Source organism: Protopterus annectens, chromosome 5.part0 (assembly GCF_019279795.1).
Source record: "Protopterus annectens isolate FY-2018-M chromosome 5.part0, PAN1.0, whole genome shotgun sequence".
Taxonomy (NCBI): Eukaryota; Metazoa; Chordata; order Ceratodontiformes; family Protopteridae; genus Protopterus; species Protopterus annectens.
The window spans coordinates 1,551,727,416-1,551,739,941 of NC_056735.1; the positions used below are offsets into that span (position 1 = coordinate 1,551,727,416).

General features: G+C 40.8%; 1 protein-coding gene across 1 annotated transcript in view; it reads left to right on the forward strand.

The window, feature by feature from the left end:
• The first annotated feature begins 978 nt into the window (after nucleotides 1-978).
• The window catches only part of ADAMTS5 (ADAM metallopeptidase with thrombospondin type 1 motif 5), a 111,974-nt gene continuing 100,426 nt past the window's right edge, over nucleotides 979-12,526 (forward strand). The window contains exon 1 of the mRNA XM_044071348.1: nucleotides 979-2,500. Coding sequence (XP_043927283.1) covers nucleotides 1,430-2,500 — 1,071 coding nt within the window. The 5' untranslated portion in view covers nucleotides 979-1,429. The remainder of the gene's footprint in view (nucleotides 2,501-12,526) is intronic.

The following is a 12,526-nucleotide window of genomic DNA, read 5'->3' on the forward strand; positions in this document are numbered from 1 at the left end:
AGAGCAGCCTGTGTATTAGGTTGTCCAAACCGGGTCAGAGCTGGCATCTGCCCATCAGTTTTCGACCGGGTTTTCACTGTCTGTCAGTCATTAACAACCGGGTTTGGAAGAGTTAAGCTTAGACTGTCGTTCCCAAGCCAAAGCCCTATGTTTTAGCTTTGCATGGAAGACCTCAGACCTCAAGTAGCAGTATGCTTAGATTAAAACGATTTGAGCTGCAGTGAAAACAGTAATTTAAACACGCCCAAGTAGTTCCAAGTAACTTGCTATACTGTTTATGTCAGAGACTGTACAGTTTACAACTTCTCATTCCATGCAGATCCATGCATTTGGTAAACCCATCCGAACCCAGCCATAAATGCAAAGCAGATACAGTTTAATCAATCATAATTTGTGGTCCAAATAACAATATCCAGCAGCCAGCAGCATTTGATATAAAATGATATTGCTTTGCAACTAACATTCAGTAACTTGCAGTTGCAAAGCGACACGTCCTAAAAATTTATTACAGGAAAACAAAGTGTGTGTGTGTGTGTGTGTGTGTGTGTGTGTGTGTGTGTGTGTGTGTGTGTGTTGCGATTCTATCCATTACCTTTTAAGTCTTTTAAGTTCACCTGATAAGTGCTATTTTCTGTACATGATGCACTGACTTGCTATAGGCTCTGCAATTCAACATCCACTTTTCACTACAAAACACTATGTTAGGGTAGAAGTATCAGATCACAGCTGCTTTAAGTGTTGAAAACAAATCTCTTTCTGACCCACCGCTTTACCTATAAGAGAAAAATGTTATGAGAAGGAAGTGATGGGAGGGGTGGAGGGGTGTTTTTTCTTTAGTCTGCTCTCCCTTTAAGAGAGACAGCCTGTAGTGACGATTGTTGAAGTGCAATCTGAGGATGAGATTCCAGTATAAATTCATTGTTCAAGCTCGTCTCCTCTTCATATTTCACTCTCTGCTCTTTTTGTCTACGTCGAGGGACTGGGGATAACAAAGTACTGCAAACGGGACATCGTTAAGCAACCACGACTTATTCTTCAAAGTAGCACAGGCGCACGGATTGCTCCTTTACATGCAGAGAGAGAAGCAGACGAAAGAGAGATCCCATCTCTAAACTGATCTAGACCCGCCGCAAACTTTTAAGGACACCGGCAGGACCGTTCCTGTAACACAGCAAGGACAACTGTTTTGCCACCTTGCAGAGTTCATGAACTTATAGTCAGCCTGTCCTCGTTTTAGTGTTCCATCGAGTCCTGATACCATCTTTCATGTGCCCATATTTTATTATTAAAGGAAAAGCAACATTTTCTCCCATAAAAAAACTGAATTATGCATTCGTAACATTAAATTGTTAGCTCTTGCATTTATAGTTTTTGTAGCAAAGTGTAGTACGGAGGGCTCTCTGAGTTGCTGACTGTCAAACTCGGAAACATGTTCTTCCAGCTGCTGGTCATGTGTTTCCATTTACACCTGACTGTCTCTCTGCAGGGCACTAAGGATAAACTCCATAGCGTTTCACCTGCCTATTATAAGGAGTACCAGCAGGTGAAATCTTACCAACAGCAGACTTATTCCCAAAGGAAGACAGGGATTGTCCAGAATATTGATCAGATCTATTCCGCTGATGGCAAGCGTGGCTATATCTTGTATATGGACAACCGGCGCTACGTAATTGACTTGGAGCAAGATGGAGCAATCTCTTCCCCTCACTTCAGCACCAGCAACTTTGGTCCCTTCGGTGCTCATCCACGGCTGCCACCTAACCGGTGCCTTTACCGTGGCACAGTTGACTCGAATGCAAAATCTTTGGCTGCCTTTAACCTATGTGGGGGACTAGATGGCTTCTTCGCTGTGCAGCATGGCATTTATAGTATCAAGCCCTTGCTGAAGAGCCGTAGTCAGGCAGACAACCAGCAGGTGTATGGTGACGGGTCAGGGAGAATCTTGCATGTTTTTTCCCGTGACCATTTTAGTTTTGAGACTATTGCCCCACCAAAACACAGTAGTTGTGAAACACGTGGGTTGGCACAACATGGCATTAGTTCTTCGGTTACAGATAACATTGTAGGCAAGCAATTCAATAACACTCATGAAACAAGCCCTTGGTCCAGGGCTGCTTTAGCTCGAAAACTGCTTGACTTACAATTAAAGCCAGATGTGAGAGTGGGCAGACGTCGCCGCTCTGTGTCCAAGGTACGACATGTGGAGCTGCTCCTGGTAGCTGATGAGTCCATGGTAAAACAGTACGGAAAAGACCTCCGCCACTATCTTCTAACCCTGGCCTCAATTGCTTCACGACTGTATGGACATGCCAGCATCGAGAATCCTGTCCACTTGTCTGTGGTGAAAATTGTAATTGCTGGCATCCAGGAAAGGGGACCTGAGGTGGACAAGAATGCTGCAGTAACTCTGAAGAATTTCTGCAAGTGGCAGCATCAGCACAATCAGCTGGATGATGACCATGATGAGCATTACGACGCGGCTGTTCTGTTTACCAGGCAGGTAAGTGGTCTGTTGTAACAATAATTTTCAGTTTGCAAAACAAGGTAAACTAAAGAGAGACAATAGAGATATAGACGTCCAAAGTTTGGAGACATTGGTGGAGAAGGGATGTTTCACTGGATGTCTATTTTATAGATGTGGGTACCAGAAGAGTAAGAAAACAAAGTAGCATTTCGATGCTTACAATGGACATCATTTGAAAGGTGCACCTAGAGATAGATATCCGATTAAAGCTGAGTGTCTTTGTTCTCCAACAGCGTAAGATTGTTTTGTGTGTGTGTGTGTATATATGTGTGTGTATATATATATATATATATATATATACATATACACATATACATATATATATATATATATTTATATATGTGTGTGTGTGTGTGTGTGTGTGTGTGTGTGTATGTGAGTGAGCGCGTCTCTCTCTGTCTCTCTCTCTCAACTGTGGAAGTGTACATTCGTACCCAGTAACTGCCACTGTTAAGCTTCCATAGTTTGTTATGAGATGCTCCTGCTCATATGCAACTATGAAAGGAGCCAGCATCCGAAAATTGTTTACGATAGGCATGCGTGTGTGAAGTATCGCTTTTTACAATAAAAGTTAAGTGTTGTATGCATTTTTAAACAGCAGAAAACTGTTTTGTAATGAGTGTCATGTGTATTAAACGCTAAGGAAAAGGTCGTGAGTTTGATGTATTTTAAAACAGAGTTTTGCTGTCTCAGGATTTTTACTGTGAATAAACAGTTGCACCGCGTGTCCACTTTGCTCACTGCACTCTTCGTCTGGTCTAGTTCATTAATACTTGAAAAGCCACCGTCCTCCTTCGGGGATTGAGGGATACTAAAAGCTGAAAGAGAAAAGCGTGTGTCATTTTATGTAGCAGTCATCTTGCGGGTATACCTACCCCCACCCCCAAACTTTAGTCACTAAACTCAGCAAGGTGTAATCACAATTCTCGTAAACAGCAGAATAGGCCTGTATACGTCCGTTTATGTTGTTTACTATGCTAAGTACAGTTCTGAACCAATAATATGTTGTGAAGCATGTTTCCTTCTTTACAGTATACTTTGTCTACATTTACCTCTGTAGTATGACGTTATCTGAGTTAAAACATTACTGAAAATTTGCCCCAAAAAGTTAACTGTTTTTTATTATAATGCACAAATTGGCAAGATCAGCTCTGTATGACTTGCATTATAACAGGTGCATCTTTGTGCTCGGTTACTCCCCCTGCCTACAGTGAGTTGGTACTGCTATTAACATTGAAACAGAGGCAAAGCAGGTGGCAGAAATGAGTAGACCTGATTCTGTGACTGCCGCATCCTTCACCTCCTAAAATAATTCTGAATCTCACTTTTTGCGTACTCGGTGTAGAAAGTGATGTAAAACTTGGCAATATCATGGCAATATCATGTTCATTGGGAAACAGTGTTGTAGGGGCTGGACTTCCATAAAAGTTATAAAGCTGTGCATTCTACTTCTCCCATTCTCAGGTTAAGCTTATGCATCTTGCATGCTGGAATGATCTTGTAAGAAGAATCACCATTGAGATAGCCTGTTTGTTAAGAACTTTGGCTCATTATGTTTTATATCACTTTTTTGTCATTACAGAACACCACATAGTTGTCAAATTTTTGTGCATGACACTAGGAAATGCATTCCCCTTTGCAATATAAAATAATTTCCAGCAGTTTAGTGGGTGCAGGTTTGAATTTTCCCTTGCCATACAGATCCATGCATCCACAACCCATTTTTGTCCTATTTTTGCACATGGTTGAGGTGTCACTTCACCAGTGACGATCATCTAGACCCAAGGTTTACACCGTTGGGTGGCTTTGTGTGGAATCATATGGGCAATGGCACAGTGTCAAAAGGATTTGTAGCAGAACTCACTGTTACAGTCTGGTTGCTGTATATGGAAGTCCAAGCACCCCACATGATTTTGTCCAGTTAATTCTATTTCTCCCCATGACTTGATAGCAGAATTCAGTATGTTTGCCTTCATCTCATGTTTTTGCCATGCCTGTATATAGTAGTGGCTTGGATGATTTGTCAGTCTTAGCCCATGCTTATGACCTGTTCCTACAAGTCTGGAGGTATGAATTGTAATGTCTTAATTTCTGTGACTATTTTTGTCTGGCTGTAGTACTGTTTCCCTTGTTATTAACCCAGCAATTTATTATTTATTTATTTATTTTATTTTACGTTTGTTGACCGGGCTAATCTAACTGGATATATGTCCGTTTTCAATAGAGGCCCGGGGAGATAAGCTCCAAGACATACAGATAACATAAAAATTGCAAAAAAAAAAAAAAAAAAAAACAAAGAAATGACAGTAATATATACACTGACAAATCAGGTTAATAAGAAATCATTTGAGGAGGACAGATATCAATACAATGTAAACTGCAGGTTCAAAATAACATGTAGGTACATTCCTTAATGCAAAATGGAGGCATACAGGCTAGTTCAGTGTGCAAGTAAAGTACATAACTTAATGGCAAAGAAAAAAGGAGGTATACAGGCCGATGCCATATCCAGTACAGTACACAATGTAAGAGGCAGCTTAATGATCAGCAGTAGTAATAATGAATTATTTTTTTTTTGTATTACAAATAAGTGAGAGAGGGAAGGAAGTAATGAGATACAGAGTGCAGAAGTCATATATTGTAAAAAGGATGACAGAAAATTAATAAAAAGAAAAGGTAAGGCAGAGCATATTCAGGAAGAGTAGATAGGCAGGTTTAGTACAGGGACATAACCAGTGTGTTTTGAGGAAAATCTTCAGTCTCTTTTTGAAGAGTGATAAAGTGGAAAGTGAGAAAAGTTCACAGGGTAGGAGATTCCAGAATTTTCCCACAGTATTGCAGAAGAGAGAATCCCCAGCCCTGTTGTTAGATTTAGATGTTTTAACTAGAAGTTTCTGAGATGAACGTAAGGACTTCAGATAATTATAGGGTGTGATGATGGTGGATAGAGTAGGAGTATTGGAAGGTTGGTAAAGAGTTTTATGGGCAATGATTAGTTGGTGGTACTTGATCAGATTCTGTAGTTCCAACCATTCAAGCTGCTTTGAGTTAAAACAGTGGTGAGTTCTATATGGGTTGCCGGTAGCAAATCTGGCTATATTATTGTAGGAGCTTTCCAGCTTACTGAGGTTGTTTTTAGATAGATTGGTGAAAATGGTAGAGGCATAGAGGAGTGTAGAGATTAGATGAGTACGTGCAATAGTAGTTGTAGCTGTAGGTGATAGGAAGGGTTTTATTCTGTACAGAGAGCCAAGTTTTTTTGTTGACAGATTTAATAGTGTTGTTGATGTGTATGTCAAAGGAAAGATTGTTGTCAATGGTGACACCAAGTAGCTTGGTAGTTAGGTCGGGTGATATAATGGCATCATTAGTGGAAGAAACAGAAACATCTATGGGGGAGAACTTAAGATTAGGATTGAAAAGGAGGAGTTTAGTTTTTTTGGTGTTTAAGAGAAGGCAACGATGAGTAAACCATTGTTGAACAGTGTCAAATACTTTTTGGGTAAGGGAGTGAAGGTCAGAGGTGGTTTTAGCGGAGCATGCAAGTGTGGAGTCATCATTATATTGTATGCAAGTAGCTTGGGGAATTGCTTGATAAAGGTCGTTGATGAATATGGAGAAAAAGAGAGGTCCTAATATGGACCCCTGAGGTACACCAAGGTTAACTGATAGGTGGGTAGATAGAGTGTTGTGCCAAAGTACAGCCTGTTGTCATTTATCTAAGTAGGACTGGAACCATTTGATAGAGTGTGCATGTAAGGACAGGGATTTGAAGATGTCTATCATAAATTGATGATTTACCATATCAAATGCTTTGGACAGATCGATAAATAGTGCTGCAGAGAGCAAATTGCAGTTACGGTTTTTGTTAATACAATCTGTAGAGGAAAGGAGGGCAGTGGTAGTGTTATGGGTAGGTCTGAAACCATGTTGACAGCTAGAGAGCAAATTATTATGGATTAGGTGGTCTAGCAATTTCCTATGGATGCATTTCTCCATGATCTTTGCCAAAGGAGAAAGAAGAGCTATGGGATGATAGTTGGAGAATTCAGTGGAGTTGCCACCTTTGTGAAGGGGGATAATATGGGAGACTTTCCAGATATTAGGGATGTGGCCTTCACTAATAGTTCTATTGATAAGAATGGAGATGGGGTAAGCAATCTATTTGGCAGATTTCTGTAGGTATTCAGCAGGTACTTGGTCTGCTGAAGGAGAGAGCATGGTTTCAATTTTTGTATTAGGGCAAAAATATGGGTTGTTGGGACTGGTTGGAGAAGAAATGGTGGGGGTGAAGTTTTGTTGTAGGTAAGTAAAGTAAAGTAAAATTAGTAAATGATAACTGACTGGCTAGTGTTTGGATAGCATCAGTAAAAAAGGAATTGAAGGCATTGGCAGTATACATGGGATTTTCATAGTCAGTATTTTGTGGGTTTGGTGTACTGGATTGACCTGGATGTAGTAATTGGTTGATGCTTGCCCAAATTTTGTGGGTTATTGTGGTTAGCCTTCTGAAATTTAAGGTAGTAGTTTATTTTATCTGATAGTATAGCTTTCTTAGTGTTATTTCTTAGCTCTCTGAAATTTTGTTGGTCAACAGGATTTTTGGCCATTCTCCATTTATCCCAGTATTTATTTCTGAGATGGATTTTATGTTTGATTTCTTTAGAAAGCCAAGGAGCAGATTTGGTCTTGAGTCTGATTGTATGGGTTGGGGCATGGTGATCAAGAATGGCTAAGAAGTTTGAATTAAAGTATTGAACTGCTTCTTCTAGAGGAAGGTATTTTAAGAGAGACCACTTGCATGCTCTAAGTTCCTTTTGGAAGAGATTAGGGTTTGAAGTTCATTTTGGATCTGATATTCCTGATAGTGGTAGGAATGGAAGAATAGGATTTATGCCTGGTGATATAGGTAAGTGAGTGGTCACTTATGTCATCAGGAAGGGATCCAGATTCATGTAATCGGGGATGGCTGTTTATCAGAATCCAGTCTAATGTGCTTTCTTTCTTGTTGTGTTTGTTTATCCTGGTGGGGGAGGTGATGGTTTGGGGAAAAAAAACATAAAGGTTATTGTGTAGTTGCTGCTACAGCAATTCCAATCAATGTTTATATCACCAATGATTATAGTTTCTTGGGGCAGGTGTTGAGATAACCAGCAAAGGATATGTCCCATGGTGGTATTGTTGTTACAGTGGGGTAGATAGATACAAATAATATAAATGGCTTTGGCATTGTTATTTCTGCATTGGTATTAGGTGGTGGTTTAGAGTCATAAGTGGTTAATTGTAATCCTGATTTAAATAGAATAGCAACCCCCTCACCCTTTTTGGCTACACGGTCGAGTCTTAGGATATTATACACTGGTGGGATGACTTCATTGTCATTGGTTGCAGGTTTTAGCTATGTTTCTGTTAAACAAAGAATGTTGAAGGATTAGATCTCTAGGAGGGCATGAAGTTGAGCTATTTTATTGTTAATGCTTTGAATATTAAGATGAGCTACAAGGAGTGAATTAGATTGTTTAGTGATGGAAAAATTAAGGGATTGGTTGGGGTTGGGGAGAGAGATTGGGGTTGTTATTGAGCCTGGGTTTGGGTGAATGTCTCCATCTTTTAATAAGTGGAGTTGTTTGAGATAGTATGGACTAGGGAGTTTGCTAATAGTGAGTAGGGATCTCCTGGGATCGAGGTTGTTATATCTAATGTGATGTATTCTGTGATATTTTGCTAATAGGTAACTTGGAGTAGTTGTTATGTTGGCATGGTTAAAGAGGAAGGGTAGATACAGGGAGCTGGTTTGTTTATTAGGGAGGTGAAAGTATGGAAATAGTGGAGTTTCATAGGAGGAGAATATGAAGGCAAAAGTGAGAGGTGGAAGTAGTATAAGCATGAGAAGTAGTTGGAAATGAGCAGTAGAGTGTAGTTTATCCATTTAAATGGGTGAGTTAGTAATTGTATTACTTGTAGGTATGGAAGTATAGTAGGTGTGGATGAGGGTGGGGATGGGTGTGGGAGGAGATTAAGGGGAGAAGTTTGAGAAGGAAGGATTGGAAGTAGATGAGCAAATAAAATTGTTACCTAGAGTACTGGAGGGGGGGGTGGATAGTAAGTATAAGTGTAGGACCCCAGGGGTGGGTGGGAATTGGGGATAGGGAGGGGGAGCGGAGTGAGCCTGCAGGGTGAATGGAGCAGGTGGAAACAGGTAAAGAAGCAGCTGTAGAAGAAACAATCAGCAGTGCAGGCTACAGAAGGTAAATTTGATAAGTCACAAGTGGGTAAGAACAGTGATGAGAGAACCTAGAAATGGTAGTAGTAGATAGTATAGTATAGGGTGTAGTTGGAGGAGCTAAAAAGCAGGTCTGGGACTACAGAAAATAAGGTAAGTAATATAGACACAGGAGGATAAGAGTGCGATGAGATTGTGAGAAGGGTGCCACCTATTGGACAGGTCTGTAATTGCAGGTAGCTATGTGAAGTAGGTAGCTGTATAAAGACAGGGGAAGAGTGAGAGATTGGATGGGGAGTTACGTGTAGGTGGTAGAGGAGGGAGTGAATGTTAGGTACTAAAGAGAGGGGGAGTAGAGGCTGTTGGCTGTCCTGGCTCAGAATGTGCTTTGGCACCTATAGCTATGGTACAATGGTAGAGAAATAACTGGCAGTAGTTAGTCAGCAAACATACTTTTCTTGTATCCTTGAGTGGGGATGTAGGGAGTTTAAGGCTGAGAGGTGAGTCTACTGGTATTTGGAGAGGGTCCTTAGGTTCCTAGAGACTAGTGTTGGAAGTACAAGAAGAGCAGGGAAACTTAAGGAAGAAGAGTGACAAAGTACAGGAGAGAAAATAATAGTTAGCTCAAGCCAGGCTAGTGTGGCCAAGTTACACAAGATATTCACTGAGACAATGTATAAAGATAGTAACAATACATTTCCATTTTCTTGGTAACAAGAATAGAAAAAAAAGTAATTATACAAGAGAAATATTCTTTTAAGCAGAAGCAGTAAAGCTAAAGTTAGCAATAAACATTCCCTATGTGATTAGCAGTTCTCAAAGCAGCTATGCAACTAGCGTAGGGGTTTAATACAGCCGACATAAGGGACTGATACCCAGGTGTTCAATTTTCAGCAGTGTAGCTCCTAATACTCTACAGAATTAAGGTACCAGAAAGGCTACTTGTGGTAATTACCAATTACCAAGAAAGAGCTAAAGGCTCGTTACTTGAAATACACCTGGCGAACACGGCTGGCCTCAAGGGCAATTAACCAATAACCGCTTATATGCAATGAAGCTCCTACAACATCATTGTGCTTGAGGAGCACTTTATGGAGTAAAATGTGGAGAACTGTACATAAAGGAATAACCTCAACAGTTCTGGTAAGCCTGTAGAGCATTTAGAGCTCCTAGGACTCTTCAGGGCAGGAGAATCACTAATATGTACATAGTGTCGACAAATGGAAGGAAATCACTGTGTTTATCCCAGAGTTAGCTAGATCCTTGAACACTAGCACTGTATGGACCCACTCTAGCCACTTTAAGTGATAAATGCTCTGCCAAAGGGCAGTAGCTGGTGAGCTGCTAGGCAGCAGAGTAGGTACTGATATCCATTTAGAGTCTCAGCATGAGAGGCATAGGTAAAAAGGCATTTTCAGGTGTAGAAAAAAAAAAATCTACTGAATATCAAAAACAGTAGATGAAGAAAGTGGAAAATGGCTGTTTTTCCAGTTAAAGTTAAAAAGGTATCGCCATTCAGGAGCCGTTTACAGGCATGACACAGTATAGTAGTAGTGCAGGCGCGCTCAGAACTGGCTTCACTAGTGCGGCGTGCTGATAATTAGCCTGTTGCTACTTATTAAAGCTCCAAAATACCTTAACTGTTGTCTTACAATCCGTGGAAAAATAGCAAATCCACAGTTAGGTATAAGAGCAAGCTCTAATGCCCTCGCTATGCCGCCACATGGATGGCGTAGTTCATAAAAGCCATAATCAACCCTGGGGACCAATAGAGAATGTTAAACCACCCATAAAGGGTACAGCTAAGGTACGAGAGTAGCTACAGCATTTACCGGCTTACAAAACAAACAATGTAGTTCGGGGATTGGTTTAATCTACACCAAAAGCATTAATTGTACTGAGCTAGCACACTACCCATGCTCAGAAAGGTACCGCTAGGGTTCGAAATAATTTCTGGCCATTATCGGCTTACAAAAAACAAATGAGAGTAGGGGATGAGGTTAAACTGTACCTTAACATCAAATAAATTAAGCAGGCACTCTACCATTTCTTCACAAATGAGGCGGGACATAAAAATTGACCATGCCAATAGGAATACCGGCTTACTGAGAACGAGGTTAAAACTAATCTAAATCTAGACAATAAATAAGTAATGAACACACTATACAATGCTTCACAAGAGAGGCAGGTACAATGTAAGCTATAGAGGTATGCACTTTAGTAAAAATACACATGTTACAGCAACAGCATTTATGGAGACATTGCAAATATACACATACTAGAGCAATTAAACAGCAGCAGAGTAGGCAATGGTTGTTATATACACGGTACACTCTTAAGCATGGCAGCAATTAGACTGGTGAAACAACAACACTCATAAACAATACATACCACAGGTAAGAAAGATGCTGGGAGAGGAGCAGACAGCAGCCAGGGCTTTTTCCAGATTACTAAAGATGGCGCCCCACTAAACCCAGGGTATTTATGGGAGTCTAGAGAATAAAGATGGAGAGGGGAGGAGAGTAGGGAGAAGAGCAGGTAAAGGTAAGAGGGGCAAGAGACAGAGACAGACAGTATCAGAACAGACTAAGTGATATCTTGCAAGATGTGGAAAAGGTATAAGATGGAAGTGAGGCAGAAAAGGCAATGGTAACAGATAGACAGCTGGGACTAAGGGGCATGGAGAAGGTTAGACAGTGGAGAGGTGAGAAAGGAGCTAGGTTCCTAAGCAGAGGACAGGTAAAGAAGCAGCTGTAGAAGCAATCAGCAGTACAGACTACAGAAGGTAAGTTTGATAAGTCAGAAGTGGGTAAGAACAGTGATGAGAGAACCTAGAAATGGTAGTAGTAGATAGTATAGTATAGGGTGTAGTTGGAGGAGCTAAAAAGCAGGTCTGGGAATACAAAATAAGGTTAAGTAATATAGACACAGGAGGATAAGAGTGAGATGAGATTGGAAGAAGGGTGCCACCTATTGGACTGTTCTGTAATTGCAGGTAGCTATGTGAGGGAGGTAGCTGTATAAAGACAGGGGAAGAGTGAGAGCTAGGATGGAGAGTTGCATGTAGACGGTAGAGGGGGAGTGAATGTCAGGTACTAAAGAGAGGGGGGGTAGAGGCTGCTGGCTGTCCTGGCTCAGAACGTGCTTTGGCACCTATAGCAATGGTACAATGGTAGAGAAATAACTGGCAGTAGTTAGACAGCAAACATACTTTTCTTGTATCCTTGAGTGGGGAGGCAGGGAGTTTAAGGCTGAGAGGTGAGCCCGCTGGTATTTGGAGAGGGTCCTTAGTTCCAAGAGACTAGTGTTGGAAGCACAAGAAGAGCAGGGAAACTCAGGATTGCGTGTCACTGTATTGTGATGCCCTACACATCATTCCTGCCTCGAACAATAATACTGCTATACTGGCAAGTGCCATATTCCAGACATCATCTTGTTGATTAAATACAAATAATCCTCTTAACTGTCCCTGATTTTGACTCAAATTTTAGGTCCGTCCATCTTAATGTCTTTTAAAACTGGTGACTGTTGGACAGTAGATGGTGAATTGCCATCAAGCAAGGTTTCAAAGTGATTGATATGGCTGGTGAAGATACCTGTGTAGTTATGGTTATGCATCTTGCTAGACAGGTTATCTTTTTCCTGTGTAAAACTGGTCATATTTGTGATGGCTCAGGCAGGAGAAGACCTTGTCAAGCATAGAGTGGAAGGTCATAAGAGTGCCCTAATAGATGAATGGCTGTAGCATACATTACCAAGAAAGTGATGCACTGATTAAC